Raw genomic sequence first — 23,963 nt, 5'->3', positions numbered from 1 at the left:
TGCCGCGATAACGTATGATTAGTTGGTTTTTCCTTTCTCGGACCCCAATACACAAAACGTAAACATTTGTACTTTTAATTCTGTTAAATTCGCCTGAATGCAGACTAAAATATTTACGATTATTGTTTTAGATTATTTTATCAGAAAGTTATGATAATTTGTGTTTTTGAAAATTGCTTTCACCTAATATTCATTATAACTGTAAACTCTACAGTGTAGGCACGTGCCGTTTTAGAATTCACGTGGTACAAATAAACAGATCTAAGATTGCTCCAGTTCGTACGACCCTTGATTTTCCGGCAGATTCTAATTAATTAATTTTGTTTGAGTAGAGGATATTTCTGTTTCTCAAACTGCTTACATAAACTTTATACCTTATTTCTTAATGACATATTGGGTAAATTTGGATGAAAAAGCACACATTTTGGAGCCGTACTGTCGCTTTAAGTGATAGAGGGGCAAAATGAAAACCAACAATCCGTCTGTGTTCAATGATTCAGAAGTGAAAAAAGAATGAAATAGATTACACGATCAGTGTGTACTGATCCCTGCTGACAAAGCAGGTAACAACACAGTCTTCGTTTGTAAGGCTCATTGTTTAAATTGTATTTTAGAGGAACTGGGTTGTGTGTGGGAGGTTGAATACTGGTGAATCTCGAAGGGTGATTCTTTTGTCACGGAGATTAACGATAAAAGCTATTAATAAATATCCAACGCGTCCGGTTCTGCCTGAAAGTCATTTTTCACACTTCCTCGTTTTGGTGACCCTGGAAATGCTTCGGCAACTGAGTGATAACAGAGAATGACGAGTCTTCGCCTTTAACTAATGAGAAGAAGGAACTGCTCGGCAGAAAACAACTGATTCCCCGAGTTCAGGGTTAACAACCTAAACATTTAAGAAAGCACATAAATGCTGCAGTGTCTAAAAGTATAATTATTATGATAGACACAAGGGAATCAACATGGACATCAGAGGTTAGAGGAACCTTGGAGGAACATTGAGAAGAACTGATATAGAAAGTGATCACTGTAAAATTAAAAAGGTAAAGAAAAGGAAGCCATGATATCCCCAAGAGGACGTGAGCAATCTTTACAGACCCTACAATCAGGAATGTTTTTCAGATAGGTATTTAGAGGTTAAGATCAAACTTTAGAGATAAGTATGAAATCAGTTTTGAAAAATTCAATATCGCGTTTTTAAGAGTAGGAAAGAAAAAGCGAGATGTAAAATAAGGGTGAAAGTACATATATATCTAAGACCTGTGAATTTCGGAAATAAGACGTAAAACAAAGAGGAAATCCATTCGTATAGTTTGGTTGTTAGTCATCCATCAAAATCTATAGTTAGTAGAACAGCAAATGTGGCCGACTCTTTGATGTCCTATTCTATATGATAAAAGGGATGCTGTCAGATTTTCAATTGTCAACTTTCCTCATTGATTGATTGATTGTTGTTTTACGTTCCTTGCAAGAATTGTTTACGAAAATGTAACCTTACCAAATACAGGTGAAGGGCTTCAAATTTAGAACTATACTCGGCACTCATGCCATTGAGCAGTGAAATTTCTTTAATGTGCCAACGCCTACCGGTATCGTGACACGGGACCTACGTTTTTAAGATCATGTGCAAAACACCCGTGGCTTTTATTCTTATGCCGGCCGCTTGCCGAAGGAACAATGACTACTTTTTTACGTTTTAGGTTTGACGCGGCACCGGGAACAAGAATCGAATCCAAACCTCCCGATCACGAAGTGAGCGCCCTACCACTAGGCTATCGCGACCGTTTTTCCCATTTATGTAGTAATATTCCACAATCATCTGCACATGTATTTATATCTCCCAAATGATTCGATAATGATTTGATAACGATGAACATATTAAGAAGATGTTAAGAGTACGAGAGGTAGGCTACTAACAAATCAACTATTGATACAGGATTTTTAACTATCTCCCTTAAAGGCATCATGTCGCAAATTCTATAGTCGTTATGATGATCATGATCGCAAATTACAAAACCTATCGTTGCATTGTTCGTATTTTGACCAATATGTTTCCCACCAGTCGACAGAGGATACCTACTCCTCCTAGGCATCTGATCCAACCTTTTGTGTTTCCAAAGGTTCATATTTCTGACCTGTTTACGATTCGTATTCTTTACATAACATATACTGAAACGCAAAAGAAACACAACAAGCAGTAATCTACAAATATTTGAATCTATTATCTAATGATTTTCAAAAATGAATATAGTAAGGTAAAACTCGTTTTAAAAACATCAGAGATTTGATAAAAATGTTTAATGATTATCTTTTACCTTTAGAAAGTAACACATGAATGTTAAAAAAAAACCACCCCCACCTCGGCCATTCAATAACAACGTCCTAGACTGCCACGTGCAACGTTGCATCTTGATTTCTACGATGCAAATGGTTCATCAATCTCGAGATCTGAGCGAACGAACTATTCTTTGCCATTTTTAAATGCCTGTTTTTCAGATGATGAGGTCGAATTTTCTCTAGCCAAGCGCAGTGTAGTAACCCTTGGACTTCTGGTCCAAGGACTGTCATTCATGCTAATGATACGTAAAAGCCTTTTGAGGCGTGATGTGGTGTATATTTGCATCTGCAACTCTCCATCACCTTTATTTTGAGATTTCCAGCTAGAGCAATGGAAATACGTACTTTAGTCATTTTTAGGAAGCCTTGGCATCGCTTACGGAAAAGAAAAAAGAATTTATTTTTCGGAACATTGCTGCATTACTTATGATGAAAGATACAAATCCTTAAAACCCCATGTTATTGCCAAATGTTTTGTTAAACGTGCAATTTTTGATTTCTATTAAATGGACTCAAATTTAACTTCCGGTAATGGTATGAAAATCATTCAACCGTTAAATTACCGATATTTGCAAAGTTGAAGATGTCCTTACTTTTTAGATACAAAATTATATCCTAAATATAATATTTCCCCCTAAAATAGGATGTTGCGTTTCTTTTGCGTTTCAGTATATAAGATTGATCACTGTAATCGTCATCTTCAACTTTAATATAAACCTCGTACGCAGGTGATGAAGGTATATTGCAGCATAAGTAAGGGAAGTTGACGATTGAAAAGTTAAAGTCATCACGGTTATCATGAAGCATGAAGTCTGATGCAGTTTCAGAAAGAAGCTTTAATCCTTGCCATAACTCTTATAAATGCAATCATTTATATCTTATTTGTATGATGGACACGCAAACAAGAGAGTTACAATATGCCATACATAACTGCGTCCTTATCACTTAGACACGGAAAGCGGATGATTCTTTGAAATTGCTTAATATTATATTTTATAATTGCTAATTTAAATATCTAGCAGATTTGTGTTTGATTCATGAGAAATTCATTGAGTAGGATACAAGTGGTCTAAACAATGATGAGTAAAAATATTACAAAATGTATAATTATTAGAAAATTACACCTTTTGTATCCAAATAAGATATCCTAGTATAAAACCACAGGTACTTATTTCTGTAATATTTTTTTAGGCTGTAGAATATATGGGTGAAAAAAATATTTCAGAAACAAGTGCCTATGTGTAAAACAAAATTGAACACATCCCACATGCACCTAAGTCAAACATATTTAAAAACAAGCAAATTCAAAGAATAGTGGTCCCTCGCTTTTGGTGTCTTAGTGATTGGGATGCAATTCTTTATGGCATATTTTAACTGTCTTGTTTGTTTGTCCTTCAAACTTAAGGTGAAGGTCATAAAATCAAAATGTGTACCTTTCTGAAAGATGTTCTCATAGATAATGTAATGTAAAATATAAAAGCCCAATCTTCTCTCATTCAAAAGTTATTACCAATGTAAAAATAAGAAACTGCAAAAGGCTGTAGTTCATACTTTAAGGTCAAGGTCAGGAGGTCAAAACTAGAGTATACACGCTGAAAGGTCTTGAAACAGGCAATGCATATATCAAATACGAATGCCCTCTTTTCTCATGCAAAAGTTATCAGCAATGTTTTGAAAAGTAAGGCAAACTTTAAGGTTAAGGTCATAGCGTTAAAAATCAAAATACTTATTTAAACATCTTAACACAGGTCAAATTTGAATACCCTGGCTTCTCTCCTTCAAAAGTTAACAGCAATAATATATGTTTTGAAAATAAGTTAAAACTTAAAGGTCAAGATCACAAGGTCAATTATCATAGCACATTCGGAAACTTCTTGTAACAGGTAATGTACTTGTCAAATATGAACACCGTATCTTCTCTCAATCAAGAGTTATCATGTTCAGATGTATGAATATAAATACATGTATTATATTTAATTCAAGGTCAAAGTTGCGGGGTCAAATATCATAGCATGATCAGAAAAAACTGATCACGGGTAATGAACATGTCAAAAATAAATGCTCTATCTTTTCTCATTCATAAGTTATGAACAACTTTTTAAATTTTTGAAAAGTAGGTAAAACTTCGTGGTCAAGATCAGAGAGGTAAAAAAAATCAAAGTACATTTGGAAAGGTCTTGTCACAGGTCAAGCACATGTAAAATATGAAAGTCCTATTTCGTCTCGTTCAAAAGTTATGACCAAGGTAAAAGTAATGTTGAAACTTTCGGAAAAAAATATGCGAAAATAGGGGTAACTTGAAGGTCATGAGGTCAAATATTATATTTGGAAAGGTCTTATTACATGTAATGTACATTTGAAATATGATAGCCCTATCTTTTCTCATTCAAAACTTATGACCAAGGTTAAAGTTTTTGTGACAGACTGACACACTGATGGACTGACAGACGAATGAGATTTTATTTCCCCTCGCTTTCGCGAAAGTGGGGTTCAATTAAAGGACAACAATATCATGTGAAATGTGGGCAATGTATAATTCACATAAACGTTTAACACAACACTTATACAGGGACATGTTTGTCATATATGGTCAACATATGATCTTTCAAATGTGGATCATATGACTTGCTTTATATAAACATGGATATACATGTAAAATTCATATGACTCGCATATGATCCTCATAAACACTCAATTTATACATGTACACGTATAAGGAATATATGTATTATATGTGGTATTTTTCCTTATGTTTAAACTATATGTACAAACCCAAAAATAAACATTTCATTGCTGACATAGTGGAAATAAGGATTCACTTTTTTTATTTTCATTTTTTTTTTTAAAATACTGTATAATAACTTCAAAAAGAATTAAAAGAAATAAAACTCATGCTACTGCTACTTACTAAATATAAAAAAATTCTTTTGATTGTTAGTTCTTCACACATTTTGAACGTGGTAGGAGTTAATTGGATAAGGAGAAAGAAGATGGGCAAACAGGAAATGCAAGATGTTTATTTGAATGTATGAAAGTATATTCATTTTGTTTGTTTAGTATCAATAGTAAAGTTCTTATAATTGAAAGGTGTGAAATTACTAGTATGACAAATAGAACTTCTCTGCGCAAAAATTTTTCCGCAAAAATATTCTATGATTTAAAAAAAAGTGGTATTCTTGAGGTTTGATCCATATTAAACAATTTAAATTCTAAATATCAATTTTATCTAAGAGACTAACATGCTAACCACTATGCTAAGTAGCTCAAAATAAATTGCAGCATTTAAATCATGTTTTTTAAATGACCCTTGACTAAATGGATTAAATATTTCTTGGAAAGATACATATACGAATGTTGTCTCATAAAGGGACATTTTTTTTAGGAAAAGTGCCTCTTTGCTCCATGTTTTTGTTAACCAAAATATGAATAGTTTTATGCATACTTTGAGTGTAATCTTTAAAAAGAATAAATGGAATGAAGGCCATTTCATATGAAAATATTGTGATATAGTATTAAAAACAGTGATCGAACTCAAAAGTCCATTAAAACAATACAAATTTGGAGCAGAGCAAACACTGACCTCTAAAACATCAGAGGTGGGATCAGGTGCCATGTGGGCTGGTCAGACCCGTGTGTGCTCCTTGTCATGATAGGGTAAACGAAAAAATCCGTAGACAATTCAAATTTCAAAAATGTGAAAATAATAGTACGACAATTGTCATGAAAAACGTCAGTCAACATTGTATTTATTGACAAGGTCTTTGTATCGACAATGGAATTTGCGAAATGTTGACTTTAAATGCGACTGTTGATATCCTTATTTCATCAACTTATTTGTCAATAGTTTGCCTCATTCAGAAAATGTTCGAACGTAGAGCATGCTCTTGAGTATCGAATCAACTACAAGACATAAACTCCATATGCAGTTGATAATATAATATTGTGACATATACAAGGAAAGTTGACGATAGAAAAGTTGAAGTTATCACGTTTATCATATAGTTTTTTGTAACGTTACCATTACAATTTCATAAACAAATAATCTAATCTTGTGAGACTGCTGCAAATTGTTGAGATGTTGCATAAATAAACGTTAATGAAAAATGAAATTTAAAAGTTTTGTCATAATTAAGATTTCATTTTTCACTTTCTTGTTTGTCACACAATAGGCATGTAGGTATTGTTCGCCTTGATCGCCAATCTTTTTTTTTTTTTTTTTTTTTTTTTTTTTTTTTTTTTTTTTTGAATTATTTATTTATTTATTTATTTATTTTATAATTTTACAACTTTATTGTTTATAATCAGCTTTAATTTGGTATTTATTTTTTCACAATACTTTAACTTTCTATCTACATGCATTTTTTGTCAACACTTAGGAATTACATTACCCGCCGTCTGTCTGTTTGTCCTTCCGTCTGTCACACCTTATTCCTTGAGAAGTGAAAGGGGTGTGGGTTTAATATTTTGCACATAAATGTATATGGCTTTTGTAAAATACCGACCCACCATATGATCTTTCAACTTGACCTTTGACGAAATTTTCAAAATGGTTCACAGAGTCGATAGATATAGTTTATTATTATTATTATTATTATTATTATTTTACATTTAAGAGGCGAATCTGTGCTATGTAGCATGTGCAGTGTTTGTCATAAGATATAATTGAAATTATCCGGTGTGGCAGTCCACTTAAAATCACATTCTTCGTTAAAATACTTCGAACGAGTAATATAAATTTTGAAAGGCAGATTTTCGATATCTAGCATAATCATATAACATAATTTATGCTTATGAGCTTATGATACTGTACTTTAAAACTGTATAATATAAAGTTACCACACAATCTGAAGTTAAATACTATGAAAATACCTCGGGATCATTTTACCAACATGGGTCGCAATATAGTTGTAGAATGACAATTGACGTGAAGACAGACTGAATCTTTCTCTAGCTAGGCACGAATCTGGGAGATTACTAGAGATGTTTAGAGTAGATGAGTAAAGTAGATGTTTCTACATGTATGTAGAAAATGATACACAAAAATATATATTTAAAATAATTTCAGTTTGTTTTTTGTTATTTTAGCATTCGGGGTTGGAGAATCATATTTTTATTTGAATGTCGCATTTCAAATTTTAATAGTATCCGTGGATTTTTTTTAGCATGAACTATAGCACTAGTATCACACAAATATCTGACAACTCTTAGATTTATTTACATCTTTACTGATGCGTTACTTGGAACGCTTTAATTAAGATTTGGTTAATCAGTAATGTTGAAGGTTTTTCGAGATCACTGCCAATTGTATAGAGATACGAGGGTTTTCCCAAAAAGTCGTAAACAGGGAAAATGAATTTCAAGTACAATATCCAGTGTGTTTAAAATGTGTCTCTTAAGCTTCTCGTTAAAAACCACTGTTGACTGAAAGAAAATTCATATTTCGAGATCGTTATTTCTAAAAGGGGGATGGGTGTCAATGGAAAACATCGCCGTTGAAATTTTTATACAATTCATGTATATGGCGATCGACGTATAGAAACAGGGACTTGTACCATAGGACTGGCAGTAAATTTAGATTTTGATGTTGCTGTGGTGTATTTGCCAGAAGAATCACAGTATTTTTTTAAGTCATGCCCACCTTTTGGCATCAAGCCATACTTTGACAAGACCTTGACTGATGAATGAATGATGTCAATTTCTAGACCTAGCTGATGAATGAATTAAGTCAACATTTTTAATTTTAAAAAATACTAACATTAGCTTGTCGATGTTCGCTTCTTAAATGTTTCTGTATGTTTTCTCCGCGTATCCTTAATCAGTAAATGATACGTCCTACCTCGAGTTCTCGTCATTCTCTTTCCCGTCTCCAAATACAAATAGAAATATCACATCAGAAGTCCCCGCGTTTTTTTTTACTTCCAATACCATTTCAAACTTTCATTAAAATGTCACAAATCATTTCATTTTTTTCTGTACGCCGATTGCCATATAGAGAAAGTTCAATGGCGATGTTTCCTATACCCATCCCCCCTTTTTCAAAAAAAAAAAAAAAAAAAAAAAAAAAAAAAAAAAACAATGATCTAGAAAGATAAATTTTCTTTCAGAGTTCACGGCTTGAATATAAAAGCCTACAATCGCTACCCCTGTACCTGTACCTGACAAAAATCATGTTTTCTGCGTCTTCAATATTCCAAAGGTACAATATCTTCATACGTACCAATTCCGAATTTTTTGTCAACAATTTGCAGTAGCAGTGACGCAGCTAAGTATGATCCTTGCAGATGGAGACAGCTATTTATACAGACTCCGGACCGTGGCTTGACACCTCGTAGTAGGCGGTGCTAATTATCAACATGCTTTTCTCTGATTGGTCCTCTGATACAAGTTACTTACACATTAAATATTAATTGGTTAGCGGTAAATAAACTCACACTCCACCCCTCGTGAATGAAAAACTGTGAGTGTATTTACCGCTAACCAATTAATATCTAGAGTGTAACTATAACAAATATACTGTCTAGTATATAAGTCCCTGATAGACAGTATGAAATGATTTCTGACATTTTAATGAAAGTATGAAATGCTATATGAAGTAAGAAAAATGCAGGGACTTCTGATGTTAAATCGCTACATGTACTTGGAGAAAGAAAAGAGAATGACGAGAATTCGAGATAGAACGTATCATTTACTAAATATGGAAACGCTTAGAAAAATTACGGAAAAAATTACAAGGCGAATTTTGGCAAGTTAATGTTAGTTTTTTTTAAATTAAAAATGTTGACTTCATTCATTCATCAGCTACATGTATTGCCAAGGTCTGGAAATTAACATCGTTCATTCATCAGTCAAAGTCTTGTCACAGTATGGCTTGATGCCAAAAAGTGGGCGTGACTTCAAAACCTGTGATTCTTCTGGCAAATACACCACAGCAACATCAAAGCAAAATCTATGTTACCGCCAGTCCTATGGTACAATTTAAAATGTGATATCTTTCTGTGTCGCCTGGAGCAAAGCGACAGTTAGGGATCACTTTACCCGGCATCTGCCTATCTGTCCGTCTCTCTGTCACACCTTTTCTCTTGAAAACTGTAACAGTGTCGATTTAATATTTTGCACATATATAGCTTGGCACTATGTCTTTTGTAAAATGCCAAGGTTGCCCACTTTCGACCTATGAACTCGATCTTTAAATTTCTTTTCAAAATGGTTCAAAAAGCCGATATGCAGTTTAATATTATAATTATTTTTTACATTTTAGAGGTAAGTAACTATGTGCTAATTAAATTGTACACAGTTTGTCATAAGATATTATAAAAAAAATGTGTAACAGTCCATTTGACATCTGACCTCCTTTTCAATAATCCTTCGAACGGTAATTCAAAACTTATCTTTTGAATTTTGAGAGACAGATTTTCGATACATGTATATAACACATTTTTGTGAGCTCACGATGCTGTCCTAGAAAATTGTATAACAAACAGTTACTACACAAACTGAATATTTATTACAACTTCATTAAATCGGGATCGGTAAAGCAAAATAATCGCACTTCAGTTAAAGCTGTAGACTGACAATTGCAGTACTTTCTTTAATCATGAATGAAATATGGGGATAACAAACAGCAATCAAGCTCAAAAGTCCATAAAAACAATACAAATCTACAAATGCGGTGGGATCAGGTGCCATGGAGGAGTAAGCATCCCCTGTTAAAGCTGTAGACTGACAATTGCAGTACTTTCTTTAATCATGAATGAAATATGGGGATAACAAACAGCAATCAAGCTCAAAAGTCCATAAAAACAATACAAATCTTGAGCTGAGCAAAGGCGTATCTCTAAAAAAACATATGCGGTGGGATCAGGTGCCATGGAGGAGTAAGCATCCCCTGTTAACCTGGGTGACTGTTGGTAATTACTTCGAAAAAAATTCAATTTCATTATCCCTTTAATTATATAAGCTTTGAGGGTTGGGGAACAATTTTTATTCAATTGCCACACTTTATGAAAATTGCAATTGTATCAAAGTTTTTCTTAGCAGGCAAATGCATGAATTATATTTCTTTAATTTATTTCCATCTTTAAGATAGTCCGAAATATCTGACGTTTTCCAGACTTTTTTTTCAAGATTTTGATATTTTACATGCCAAGAAAACGTCGGAACCGGCGCCATTATGAAAACTGGAAATTGGAGGCGGCATTCTCAGGTTGATTTTCGATACTTGCGAACCGAATTAAATCTCAAACGCAAAACTTATCAACAGTACAATACTTTTAGTACTCACAAACATCGTTTTTATGGAATGTTTATAAAATATACAGTCTGGTGTATCATTTTATCAGACTGTCGAGGTCTGTTTTCATTTCGTTCATTTTAAAATCTTGCAAGACCTGTATCGAAATGTGGAGTGATATTTTCTTTCCATCGATATTGGTGAGTACTAGAAGCATTTTGCTATTGATAAGATGTGAGTTCGGCAATTAATTTGGTTCGCAAGTATCGAAATCAGCTCCGGTTGGAGACGGCAAAATTTCCAGTTTTCATAACGGCGCCCGGGTTCTGACGTTTTCCTGGCAAGTATAAATACAAAAATCGTAAAAAGGCCTGGAAAACGTCAGATATTTCGGACTACTTTAATGATGCCATAAAGCAGGCGACACATGCTGCGTTCCTTGGAACACTCTAGTTTATATCTAAGCTTTATACTATCTAGAGTAAGCAATCGAAAATCTCATTGAAATACCGGGTAATATGAGGAACGTATATGAAAAGAACCTTCACATAATACAAATCACTTCATGAAATATATTTCACAAAAAAAGTTTGGGAGTAATAAAGCAGTCAATTACGGCATCACAAATCATGGTGTTTCTTTACAAACTCCTTCGCTCCAAACTTGTAATGCTTTGACATATCTGGTGCATATTTACTGGCAGGCGGCCGTCTGTTGTATTCCTCCGCCACTACTCGAGTGTAATGTGAAGCGTTTCCGCAACACAGACCCACGTACTGCACACCAATTTCTCTAGCCTGCTTTGCAAACTCTGCAATCTGTGTTATGCTGCAGAAAAATCGCGGGAGGTCAACGGGAAATGCAGACTTGCCTGAAATATACCATGAAAATATAATTGTGAGTTTTGTCACATTATATAGTTATATTACGATGAAGCATTCCACAATGGTAGTTTTGCATTTGCTTTCAAATACACCATGTATTTGTTATTTGTCCAAACATTTCAATTTAAATGCATCTATTGATTAGACGTGCTTAATACCATTTCTATACTTTACACCCAAACAATATAATTTGCTTTTACAAAAGGCAATGTAATAGAATTACCTGTATCAGGATCAACCAAAGTCTCGTAGGTGGGTTCTTCAGGGGTCGTTCGATACGGAACTGGGAGTGCGGCAATAGGTCCCTGAAAATAAGGGTGGCGTAAAAAAGTCAAATCCTATAGATATACATATGTATATGTTACATGTAGTTAAGTCTCAAATGTGGGATCATATCACAATTTTCAAGATAATCCATTTTCTCCATTTTTTTAACACAGCATGCTATAACAATTTGTAAAGTATATCTACCATGACACCTGATTGAAAATTGAAATACACTCTACAATTACTTAAACATTGAAATAAATTTGAACTAGGAGATATTGTGAGCAAGCTCACGAAATTATAACCCCCGTGCAATTTTTAAAGGTTATGACATACACTTAGCTCACAAGTAATCTTTGTTTGAAATTTTGATTTCCAATACTTATTTATCACAGAGTTATGAACTAGGCACAAATTGTATACTTTTTTCTGCTATTGACCTTGAACTTGCGTGAATGATCTTTGGCTACGGTCATGTTTCTGAAAGTGTCATGACCTTAGGTCAAGGTCATGACACACTCTTGGGACATGGGTAATTTTTTTAACCAAAAAAGCTTCCAATGTTTCTTCATTACAAAGTTATTATGACCTGGAAACAATTGAACGGACATGACGGACAGCTAGACAGAAGACGGACAGCTAGACAAACGGACAGACAGCTAGACAGACAAGGTGAATTCTATTTAAGCCTCAAACTTCCTTTGCGGGGGTTATAAAAAGATAATGATTTTTCCAAATACCATTGTTTTTAACATATCAAAATGCTACTTTGGAAATATTTAAATCAAAATACTAAAAAGTGTAAATAATTATTTTGATGAAAATAATCATTGTGCACTAAATGCTTATTAATGACAGTTACAAAAAAATTTTCTCCAATGTCTTTGTCAAACTTAAAGTCCCAAATGGAACGGATCTAAATCCATGGATTTTTAAGGACTGTGCAAACATATCATTTCAACTATATGAAAATATCTTTATCTCAATCATCCAAACAAAATCCTGGTAATGTATTGATAATTCAGTGATAAGTACTCTCTGTATACCTGGCATCTGATCGTCAAGAAACAAAGGTACTTGAAATGTTTATAATGAGAAACGTAGTAATGTAATCTTATCATGTCCTATTGTCGGATAAAGGGCAGTAAGTTTGTTAATCAACCCAACTGTTGCAATTTTTCCCCATTAAATGTCATTAATAATGACCTGTTTTGTCGTCGTAATATCTTCAGAAAATTATACTATTATTCTTCAATACTAGTATGTGAATGATTTGAGCTGAACCAAATTGATTTACATAATGTGAAGAAACTGTATCTGTAACTGCAGACGTATTCCTGAAGTCACCACATGCATCTACGTGTATGAATCTTATTTGAATGTCATGCAGCATCCTTATGCGATATTCTCTAGAACAAAACCCATCTTTCTTACATTCAAGATTTTTATGCTACAGTACTCAGCTACAAAATGTTGGCTCAGAAAGAAAAATACATTCACAAATTCCAGTCACGATAACCTTTTAAAATTCCTCCTGAATTAGATATAGTATATTATAGCCAAAGCATTGTTGTCAAGAATAAGTATCATTTTTTCTTTTGAATGAGGCTACATTTCTGATAATACTGTTCACATCCCAATTACTTTTATCTTAGATTTGACTTTTCCTATTGTATAGACAGGTTTCTTCAAGTATTGGACTTGTTGGAGGATATTTTCTTTAAATTTGAAGATATTAATAATTCAATGCATAAATATGAGCAAGAGACAAAAATATGATTCAGATACAGACACAATTTTTACGCACTCCCCTGGAAAAAATAGGTCAGATCCAGCACCTGGTGCAAGTCAGGTAGTATACGGATGCATCGGCCATGCATGTTTGTTAGGCATCATCTTAACATGTTTGTTCAACACATAAGGCTTATCGTTACTTGGGAATAGACTTGGTTTTAAAACTTAAAACTGGTCATTTTACTGGAAAATGTAGGTCAGAACCAGCATCTGAAGCAAGTCTGGTAGTGTTCATCACTAGAAGCATCATCAATGCAAGTTTGGTCAACTTGTAAATGGACTTGCACAAAAAACCTAAGCCTGGTCACTCATCTGGAAAATATCTGTCAGATCCACCATCCAAAGCAAGTCCGGTAGTAATTACGCCCAAAGATGTATATTCCATGCAAGTTTGTTTAAGAAGTACTACATGTAACAGTTACTTGGGAATTCGGGCATGCTCCTAAAACTTTGACTAAGATGCCAATGCTAGCCCCGAAACCGACGCCGGGGTATAGCATAAACTCAGAAATCTGGACAACATATCTGTGCCTATATTTTAACGTTGATATTCCTCATTACCTTGCATACTTTCCGAATTTCTCTTAGCAGAGGAAGCATTGTGGTTGGACCTCTACAACAATTAAGGCCCACCACTACTGCACCTGCCTCCTCTAAAAGTTTACAGGCCTCCGGAAAAGAAAGACCATCTTTTGTTTCGTCTTTTTCATGCGGTGCCAATGTCACCACTGCTGGCACTATAAATGATAAATATATAATGATAATATATTAAAAAATGAACTTGGATATAACTGTCAGTCAGTGACTTTCAACATAATGAACATGTATGATAAATTATATTAAAATATAAATATTTTAAACTTCAAAGTGAAATTACTGCAATATACATTTATTGAATGATAGAGATGGAAATGTGAAGATTAATTCAAGCAAGCAAAACCATATTCCCCGAGGGTTTCCCCCTCGGGGAATATGATTTTTGGCTGAATAAATCTTCATACTTCCTCGGCATTCATCCAATATACCAAAACAAGCCAAATCTTTAAAAAAATAAACAAAAAATTTCAAATTCGGCACCGCTCTTAAATTCGCTTTCAGTTCTAAAACGTCACTGACACACTTTACTGAAGACCCTTGAACACTTCAAAGACAATTGTCTTCGATTTCTTTGTTTTCCTTTCAGCATCCCAGTTGGAAAGTTTCCTCATCGCTTGTTAGATGAAACCTTTTCTACTATAATAATTGTATATTTTGCAGTTAGAAGTTTTCGTTCAAAGAACGATAATTATTGCAGGAAAATGCATGATCGAGGTCTCCCAAGAGGTTGAACATGATGTAAAGCATGACGGTGGCAGGGAAATATGAAAATTTATAGCTATGTCACATGACTTTCTAGAACTAATCAGATCATCTGTTGTATAGAATAATAAGATTATTAGAAAGAGGTATGATATTTGACAATATGATCTATCCCTATCGGCTCTCATATTTTCTTACAGCCATTTCCATATTCTTTGATACAGTCAAGTGCCAACCTGGCCTCGGCAAACTCATGGAACCGCTCTGCAATCATGTAATCTGCCCCACATTGTACAGCCCATTGTATTTGTTCCTAGAAAATTAAATAAAAAAAGAGAGTAACAAATTACTCATACTAATTATATAACTTTGTGATATAATTTCTTTATTTCAACTTACCCGAAATATCTCCCTAACCTCCTCTACGGAATTTGGATCGTCCCTGTGAAACACAGTGGTGTTACAGATATCCCCTGCCATCAAGGTGCCCGTTTTGACTGCCACTTCTTTGGCCATCCTCAGGGCACGTAAGTTAAGTTCCATCAGGTCATCCTCACGACCGATGACTTTGAGCTTCGCACGATGACCATAATACTGTTAATCGTACAACAATAGATCTGACAGATGAATTTAATGATAAACATTAACTATGTAATACGCCGCTTACATGTATCAATACTAATAAGTATGATTACTAAAGTTTGAAAACAAATGACACAATGCATACAAAATCATTTGGTAAATTATATTTAATTACACATTGATTTAACTGTATTTAAGAAATGTAAATGCTCACTCCAATATTAATATAAAAATTGGCAAAGTTTGTACCACTGTAGTGCAGATAATTGTAATTTTGATGAAGGCTATACTTTTCATAGTATACAAATATTTATATGATATCGAAGTTAATCAGAAAGAGTCAGGGATATGAGGGGGCGTTTTGGTATCACATATTCAAAAGGGTGATATCACACATTCGGATTGGTGGCATCACCTCTTTGAATTGGTGTTATCACTATCTGATTTGAAATGGCCATTTCACCTATTCGGATAGGTGATATTACCTATTCAAGTCAAAAAGTGATATCACATATTCAAAAAGATGATATTACACATTTAAATTGGTGACATCAGTCACATCACTCATTTGAATAGGGGATATCACTATTTGATTTGAAATGATGATTTCACCTATATCACCTAGGTGATATAACCTATTCAAATCATATAGGTGATATCACATATTCGAATAGATGACATCACCTATTTGAAAAGGTGATATCACTTAGTCATTTTGAATAGGTGATATAACATTTTCAAACTTTGTATGAAATAACAAGTGCTCCCAAGACTTTATTTGTACTGCATACATTTCCTCTATACACACGATGCGGGAAAAACATTTCACTCTCTTTGTACATAAATAATAATAATAAAGAGAAGGAATCGATACATATAGCAAAACTGAATGCAATTAAAATATGCATAACTTCACATGTCTCGCACTATAACAAGGGGAAGAGGGCAGCCCAAATTTGCTTAGGCTCAATATAACTCTAGTTTTTCGTATGTAAAATCGAGCTGTTTTATGAACCATTTAAGTTTTGTGTACATATAACACAAGAAAAGCCCCCCCCCCCCATCCCCCGCCTCTAGCCAAAAAGGAGATCTTAGCAAATCTTCAGTTTATTTGATCAATAAATGCTGAAATGGTAGAATGTGCTCAAATTAAGTTTAACAAGTTCAGAAATGTTTCATTTTTTTTTTATTGTAAGAGTAATTATATATGAAATCAATATCATTATTTTTTAACCAATGTAAAGAAAATAAAATTGTTCTAGCCTATTAAAAGTTCTTTCTTTATTTTGCATTGCATTGAAACTTTCCATGAAAAAGGAACTATTCATTACTTAATAACCTAGTAAGGAATACAAATAGGTGATATTACTCATTTGAACGATATCACAAATTCAAAATAAATTGATGATATCAACCATTCAAATGGTTGATACACTGTATTACCTATTCAATTCGCATAGGTAATATCACCTATTTAAAGGTGATATCACCTATTCAAAAGGGTGATACCTCTTATTAAAATTCAATGCTGAAATATGAAGATAACGAACAGTAATCAAGCTCAAAAGTCCATTAAAACAATACAAATTTGGAGCAGAGCAAAGACGTCGACGGACCTTTAAAAACATCCGAGGTGGGATCAGATGCCATAGAGGAGTAAGCATCTCCTGTCGACAGGTCACACCCGCCGTATGCTCCTTGTCATGATCGGGCGAACGGAAAAATCTCCATATGCACGAAACAATGCTATATTGCTACATAAATAAATAAGGGAAGTTGACGACAGAAAAGTTGAAGTCATCCCGTTTATCATAAAGTTTTGTTGTAAGGTAACCATTAACGTCTTTTTCTAGTAAATATTCAAGTATGAAACAGATGTGTCAGATTCTGTGGTATCTTTTATTTCGAGTCAAAAGGGATATAATATCGAATCAATGTAGTAATGAAAATGAACATTGTTAATTGATAAAACGTCGTTGATATATATCTAAATGTTGAATTTAAGGCAACGACAAGAGACTTCTATTGAGCGATATCACCTCTTTAAATGGGTTCACTGATATTATCTATTCAAATAGGTGATATCACTTAATTGCAATAAATACCAGGAAACTTACGGTAAATGCCACAACTACGTCGCTTCCTGCGTGCACAAATTCTTCGTGAAGAGCTTTGACGACCTCTGGATGTTCTAAAACTACTTCCGGAATAAATGCTCCGGCTTGTAAATAGCCTCGCCTCTCTAGCTCTAACAAATAGCCCTCGGCTACTATGATGTCTTGGCCACTCTTCAAACGTGCTCTTAACCCTACTCGGAGGCAAATGGAAAACATACAAGTCACAAAATAAACCGGCATTTAAGGTATTTATAATATATAGAAATGAAGAGCAGCAGCATAGCAACTCAATAACTATGAATAAAACTTGTTGAATTCTTGTGAAAAACATCCTATCTTCTTGCTTTGTTATCTTAATTTTAATCTTTAAATTATGTGCTGTATATGATCTATTCAAATATTTAAAAATGTCAATATTTACAAAAGAAGGGAAAGAACGAGGTACATTTATTTAAAAAAGCAACACAATAAAGGCAGCGAACAATTGAAAAATCTTTTGAAACAGAGATTATTTTAAAGGATCAGAATGCAATTTTAAATATCAATGATTATCAGCACAAACTTTATTCCATACCATACTTATCACATGGTTAGAACTTTGTACTGCACAGTGAAATATCAGAGAATGTTATTTACTTAATCAACTGAATTTTACATGAATGCACTCCTTTCCGAACGTACTGACTATGAAATGATATTATATGGAATAAGGATTTATTTGCATTTAAGCATCAAATAAAAGTGGCCAAAATTAAAATATTTTTCCCAGTAGAATTTTTACCTTCCACAGCCATTTTAAACCTGATCCGTCGCACTCAGTATATCCCAGTACGGGTTCCCGTGAATGTCAAGATTTATGTAATACTTATCAATGCACGTATAATCAGGTGATGTCTAGAAATTTTAAATTATGTATGATTTATGAGTATACAAAATGATAAGTTTTATTAGGCCAAGAATAAAAAATGATTTGTTTTATGTACCCGACTGACCCATCAAATTTGCCCCTACTGGGTCAATTTATTTCAGTACTTTAATTTTTTTTTAATTTTTTATATTTTTTTTTTTTTTTTTTTTTGTTTCTGGGAAAATACATATATTGTCCGACTTGCTTTTAGACATTAGGTTCTGTGATTTTCATAACATTTATGATTGTGTTAGAAAATTAAAAAAAAAAAATAAAAAACTACCTTACTATCCACCTTGAAAAATATGAGTGGGAGTACATAAAAAAAATAATAATAATAATAGCCTTAATATTTATCAACTTACAGAATTGTTTTTTTTAAAAGAAGCATAGACTATGTATAGTAATTATGCTTAAAAACTAATTCTTTTTAAAGAAGAAGTTTTCTTTTTTTATAACATTGGATATAATGTATCGTACATTGCACAGTATAATTTTGGTTAACAAAGATCTCATAAATACATCTTTTTATTGGAAGACCTTGAATGAATATACATGATACCGACGAAGAATACTCAGGCCATCTTTAAAAAATTGTTTGGTTGCCCTCTCCCTACCGCCTGGCTAAAAAGGGCCAGACTAAAAACCTGTTAAAAATCGGTTTCTTACAATTTAGCCTTAACTGAAAAATTTGCTAAAATTTAGAATTATCAAATTCCCATTTCGCCTTAGAACTTTTCAAAAACAGTCTGATTCACTGCATATTTACAGTTAGTGTATATTGAACTGTATATTTGCATACATTTTCGTATCTGCAGAACTGTAGCGATATGGTTTTATATTTAAGTGTTTGACCATAATGCTACAGATCCCGTAATGCAAATAAGGTGCAATTTACTGCGCAAGATTTTCTGCGCACTGTTGGGGAGAATTTCTTCACTTTCCAGCATTGGTCAATCAACTACATTTCACTCCCTAATTCTAGATACATTTTTTATCAACCTGTATATTTAATCCACCACCCAACCCTTTATAGTCGTCTTTACAGACCAATAAACTTGCTTGTTTTGATTTTTTTGTTGGATGGCAGAAAAAGTTTTGGAACATATCACTAAGGAAATTAGTGCACTGTTCATCCACATGTGTAACAAAATAAACTAAAAAGCAGTTATTACCGATTATCTTTGAGGCTAGAATCAGAGAGGAGGAAGTATCCTCTGTCGATCGGTCACATCCGCCGTGGGCTCTTTGTCTTGATCGGGTAAAGGAAGTAATCCATAGACAATCAGTTTGAAAATAATAGTTTGATTATTTCAAAATATCAGTCAACATTCGGCATAACGAAAGGTTGTATTTATAATCAAGGTCATTGTTACGACCATAGAATTTGCAAAATGTTGATTGTAAACGATATCGCTGATATCCTTGTAACATCAATATTTGTCAGTAGCTTGCCTTGTTTGTGTGTGTGTGTGTGTGAGGGTGTGTGTGTGTGTGTGTGTGAGGGAGGGTGTGTGTGTGTGTGTGTGTGTGTGAGGGTGTGTTTGTGTGTGTTTCGAATCAACTTGAAAAGAAAAACACCATCTTCTGGTGAAAATAGTATATTACAACATAAATAATGGTAGTTGAAGATAGAAAAGTTAAAGTCATCACGCTCATCTTAAAGTTTAGTTGTTAGATTTCCATCAATGTCTCCAGCTCTCTCTATTAAAAAATCCAAATAAGAAAATTTGTGTCAGACTCTGTGGTGTCCTTTTTGAATACAATGGGATATATTGAATCACTGTATGAATGAAAATAAATATTATTATATTGATAGAAAGCCGTTGAAATGTCTTCATTGTAAATGTCGAATTGCAGGCCACAGCCAAAAAAAAAAAATATTCTTTTCATTTGGAATTTTTTTGAATAAATTCTTCATCAGAATACACAAACAGGTCGACCAAATATTTATCTTTTCTGCATCAAGATTTATAGCAATAGCAATAGTTAACTTTTCAAGACTATCCTGCAGAAGTAAACATAAAAAGGACATCTTCAAATCTCTTCTACTATCTCTTCCTCAGCAGGGATGAGACAAGGGTCTTGTTTTTTCACATTGCTATCCTTCTTAATATCTGTCCTCTTTTCACAAAGCGAGTCTGTTAGATTACTCTGAAACGTTTATGTTTTTTTACCCATCAGGTATTGAAATGGTTAGTACTTTAATTTTGATAATGAGATGTTTAAATCATGTCACAAAAGGTATAACGGGAGCTTTTGATGAAGTGAATCCTCACACATAAAATCGATCAATTGAAAGATGATTAGCTAATTGAAATTGTTACGTATTTTATTGTTTTAATCACTCTGGCAATATTGTTCCCAAATGTGAAAAATTATTGCAAAAGATTATGTTCTTTGTAGTCTACAAAATCATTGGAATTAGTAAGAATTATAGGAGAGAAGCAGCATGAAATAGTTTATTGCAAGTAATCACACTACATGTATGTGGAAAGGAAAAAAGAATTGATAAATAAATAGGATTACAAATCTCTGCAAAATTAAATTTTGGCAAAAAACTGACAAAATAGTCCAATGTCCCCAATATGTTTATATTTTGCAGGCTTTGTCGATAAAAAAAGTACATATATCACCTCTTCATGAAAAAAGGATCTATCAATTAAACTTTCATATAACTTACCTTTATTCTTTATTATCGTTATCACGGTATAAAGCATCCCTAAAAATAAAATACGCTTTAAATGTACAGTATATGTCAAAGGGTTGATGTGGCACAAGTTTAAGTACGTACATGTGTAACTGCTCTATCAAAGTCCAAACTTTTCTATGTTCTAATACTTATTGTAACTAATTATGGCAACAGCAAGTTGATTATTCCAAATAAAAAATTATTGAAAATTAAGGATTTTTTATATCAATATACCATACATTTTAATTAAGAATGTCAACGAATATTCGAACGTTCGAATATTCATTCGATGAGTTGATATTCGAATATGAATTTAAGATTCGAATATTCGGTGTTTTTCAGATTTCATAAAAGAAGTACTGTGATTTATAAATTTTGATTAGAACATTGCTGGAATCATTCACGTTTAATTTACTAGCGATCAATTTCGATCGCCTGATTTCCTTCACTACTTTTCTTATCTTATAGATCGACTAAATTATTTTGTTTTGAGTAGGGTGTTAAAGAATTATAAATTAATGCTTTACATATTATAATACAAAACCTACTTTCATATTTTTTATTAGTTAAATACCATCGGATCTAAAATCGAGGACAACAAAATGAAAACCTTCTAAACCTTCTTCACGTCTAAAAGAGGTGAAGAGTAACTATACTTATCAAAATAAATTTAATTGATCATTGAATAAATGACCAATAGAATTAGTCTGTAATTACATGTAATAATGTAAAGGGCTCAATTTCAGAATAAATGTGTAAATTACTTGATTATCTTGGGTTGTACATAATCCTTAATTTTATATTCATTATCGGGAATTTAGTTTACCTGTTAATTACCTAGGAATATTGTCTATGGAAATGTTTGTTTATACTTTAAAAACATTTTATCACAAATTATAAACATATCTCTTATTAGGCTGATAATTGTAATTAATTACACGTATTGAAATCTGAACAGTATACGACCATCCTGTTTTGGTAAGACGACTGGTTCCTACATGTAAAAACACGTGTACATTTGGTTAAAATTATACTTTTCTACATTTAAATCAAATATTAATTTCAAACCATGACAAATATCAAATGGAATTCCTCATTGTACATCCACAAAAGTCTTCATACAATTTTACTTCCAATATAAGAATACCTACGCTAAATCTTTCAGGAAAGTAGGATGATGCATATTTAAAATAAACCAGATTTTATTTATTTTATCGAATATTCGAATATATTCGAATACTTAAATTGAATATTCGAATATCAATTATGGACAAAATTGACATCCCTAATTTTAATCATTAAACACGAAGCTAAAGGATATTTTGTATTTTAAAAATTATTTACAGTCAAATAAGGAGACGGACATTGAATACTTTTATTACTAATGTATATTTTAGTATAATCTGGACTAGCTCCTAGACTGGTAGATGTAAAACAACACAACATTAATTTTATATCAGATGACAAAAGAATTTTTATTTTTTTTTATTTGTGTAAATTATAAATTTTGTTTTCAGTACGACTTTGCCATTTGATTCCTTAGAGACTGGATCAAGGACACTTTAAATCAACAAGAAATATATGGAAATAACGAACAGTATTCAAGCTCAAAAGTCCATTAAACAATATAAATCAGGAGCAGAGCAAAAACGGACCTCTAAAACACCAGAGGTTGAATCTGGTGTCATGGAGGAGTGAGCATTTCCTGCTCTGTGCTCCTTGTCATGATCGGGAAATAAAGGAAAAATCCATCGACAACTCAGTGTGTAAATAATAGCCTAACAATTAGTATGAAGAATGTCGGTCAGCATTTGACTTAATGATAGATTGTTTTTGCTGACAAGGTCATTGTATCGACCATAGAACTTATATACGAAATGATGATTTAAACGAGACTGCTGATATTCTTGTTTCATCAGCTTGTTTGTCAATAACTTACCTCGTTTTAGAAATTGGTCATACTTAGAGCACGCTCTTGTATATCGAATCAACTGAGAGATATAAACCCCGTATGTGGGTGATAAAGGTATATTGCTGCATGAGTAAGGGAAGTTGACGATTGAAAAGTTGAAGTCATCACGTTTATCATAAAGCTTTGTTGTTAGATTACCATTAATGTCTATTTCTAGTAAAATATTCAAATATGAAACAGATGTGTCAGACCATGTGGTATCTTTTATTTCAAGCTCACCGGGATATATCGTATCGACATAATGGAAATAATCATTGTTAATAGACAATACGTCGTTGATATATTTAAATGTCGAGTTGAAGGCCACAGGAAGTGTTTTCTTCTTTTCACGTATAATATTCTGCTTCATATGAATACAAAAATAGGTCTGCTAATAACGGGGCGCAATTGGTACCCATGGGAATTCCAATAGATTGTTGAAAGACCTGGTCTCCAAAAACGACATTGATATCGTCAATCAGAAACTGAAGCATTTTTTTGATATCAACTTCAGAGTACTTGTGTGTACAATCAGAATGTGTTTGACAAAATAATTTTGCAAATTACCAATGACAAGGTAGGTAAATTTACGAGTTCCATTCTTATTGAAAAAGCAGTTGTCAATGATGTCAAAAAGCCTGGACTTTTATTTATCATGGGGAATGGTTGTATATAAAGTTGAAAAGTCGTAAATGTGATTGAATTGGTAAAATTTTGTGATTTCAAAAGTTCCTTGGAATTTTTAAGTATCCACATCTGATTTACACCACTTCTCGAATATATTGTTGCACAGTACTCCTGAAGTTTCTCCTTCAATATTGTTAATTTATTATTGTTTACTGAGGAGTAAAGAAAGAGGCTTGGTAGAACATTTACTAGAACCCGCTATGTATCTTTGTTTGT

The 23,963-nt window shown here is 33.0% G+C and overlaps 1 protein-coding gene across 1 annotated transcript; it reads right to left on the bottom strand.

Moving 5' to 3' along the window:
- Nucleotides 1–9,818: 9,818 nt before the first annotated feature.
- On the bottom strand, nt 9,819–18,323 carry LOC133187803 (betaine--homocysteine S-methyltransferase 1-like). The gene is made up of 7 exons (XM_061323204.1): nt 18,292–18,323; nt 17,511–17,701; nt 15,211–15,405; nt 15,010–15,124; nt 14,074–14,249; nt 11,675–11,756; nt 9,819–11,438 (listed from the first exon to the last, which is right to left on the bottom strand). Exons 1-7 carry the CDS (start codon nt 18,302–18,304, stop codon nt 11,188–11,190), a joined length of 1,023 nt encoding a protein of 340 aa, XP_061179188.1. The 5' UTR covers nt 18,305–18,323; the 3' UTR covers nt 9,819–11,187.
- Between the last annotated feature and the right edge of the window lie 5,640 nt (nt 18,324–23,963).

The sequence above is a fragment of the Saccostrea echinata genome, unplaced genomic scaffold (assembly GCF_033153115.1).
Source record: "Saccostrea echinata isolate AGI-Se365-2 ecotype Australia unplaced genomic scaffold, CSIRO_AGI_Sech_v1 ptg000015l, whole genome shotgun sequence".
Classification (NCBI taxonomy): domain Eukaryota; kingdom Metazoa; phylum Mollusca; class Bivalvia; order Ostreida; family Ostreidae; genus Saccostrea; species Saccostrea echinata.
The sequence above is the reverse complement of the archived record's forward strand: the minus strand, read 5'-3'. Positions and strand labels throughout refer to the sequence as shown.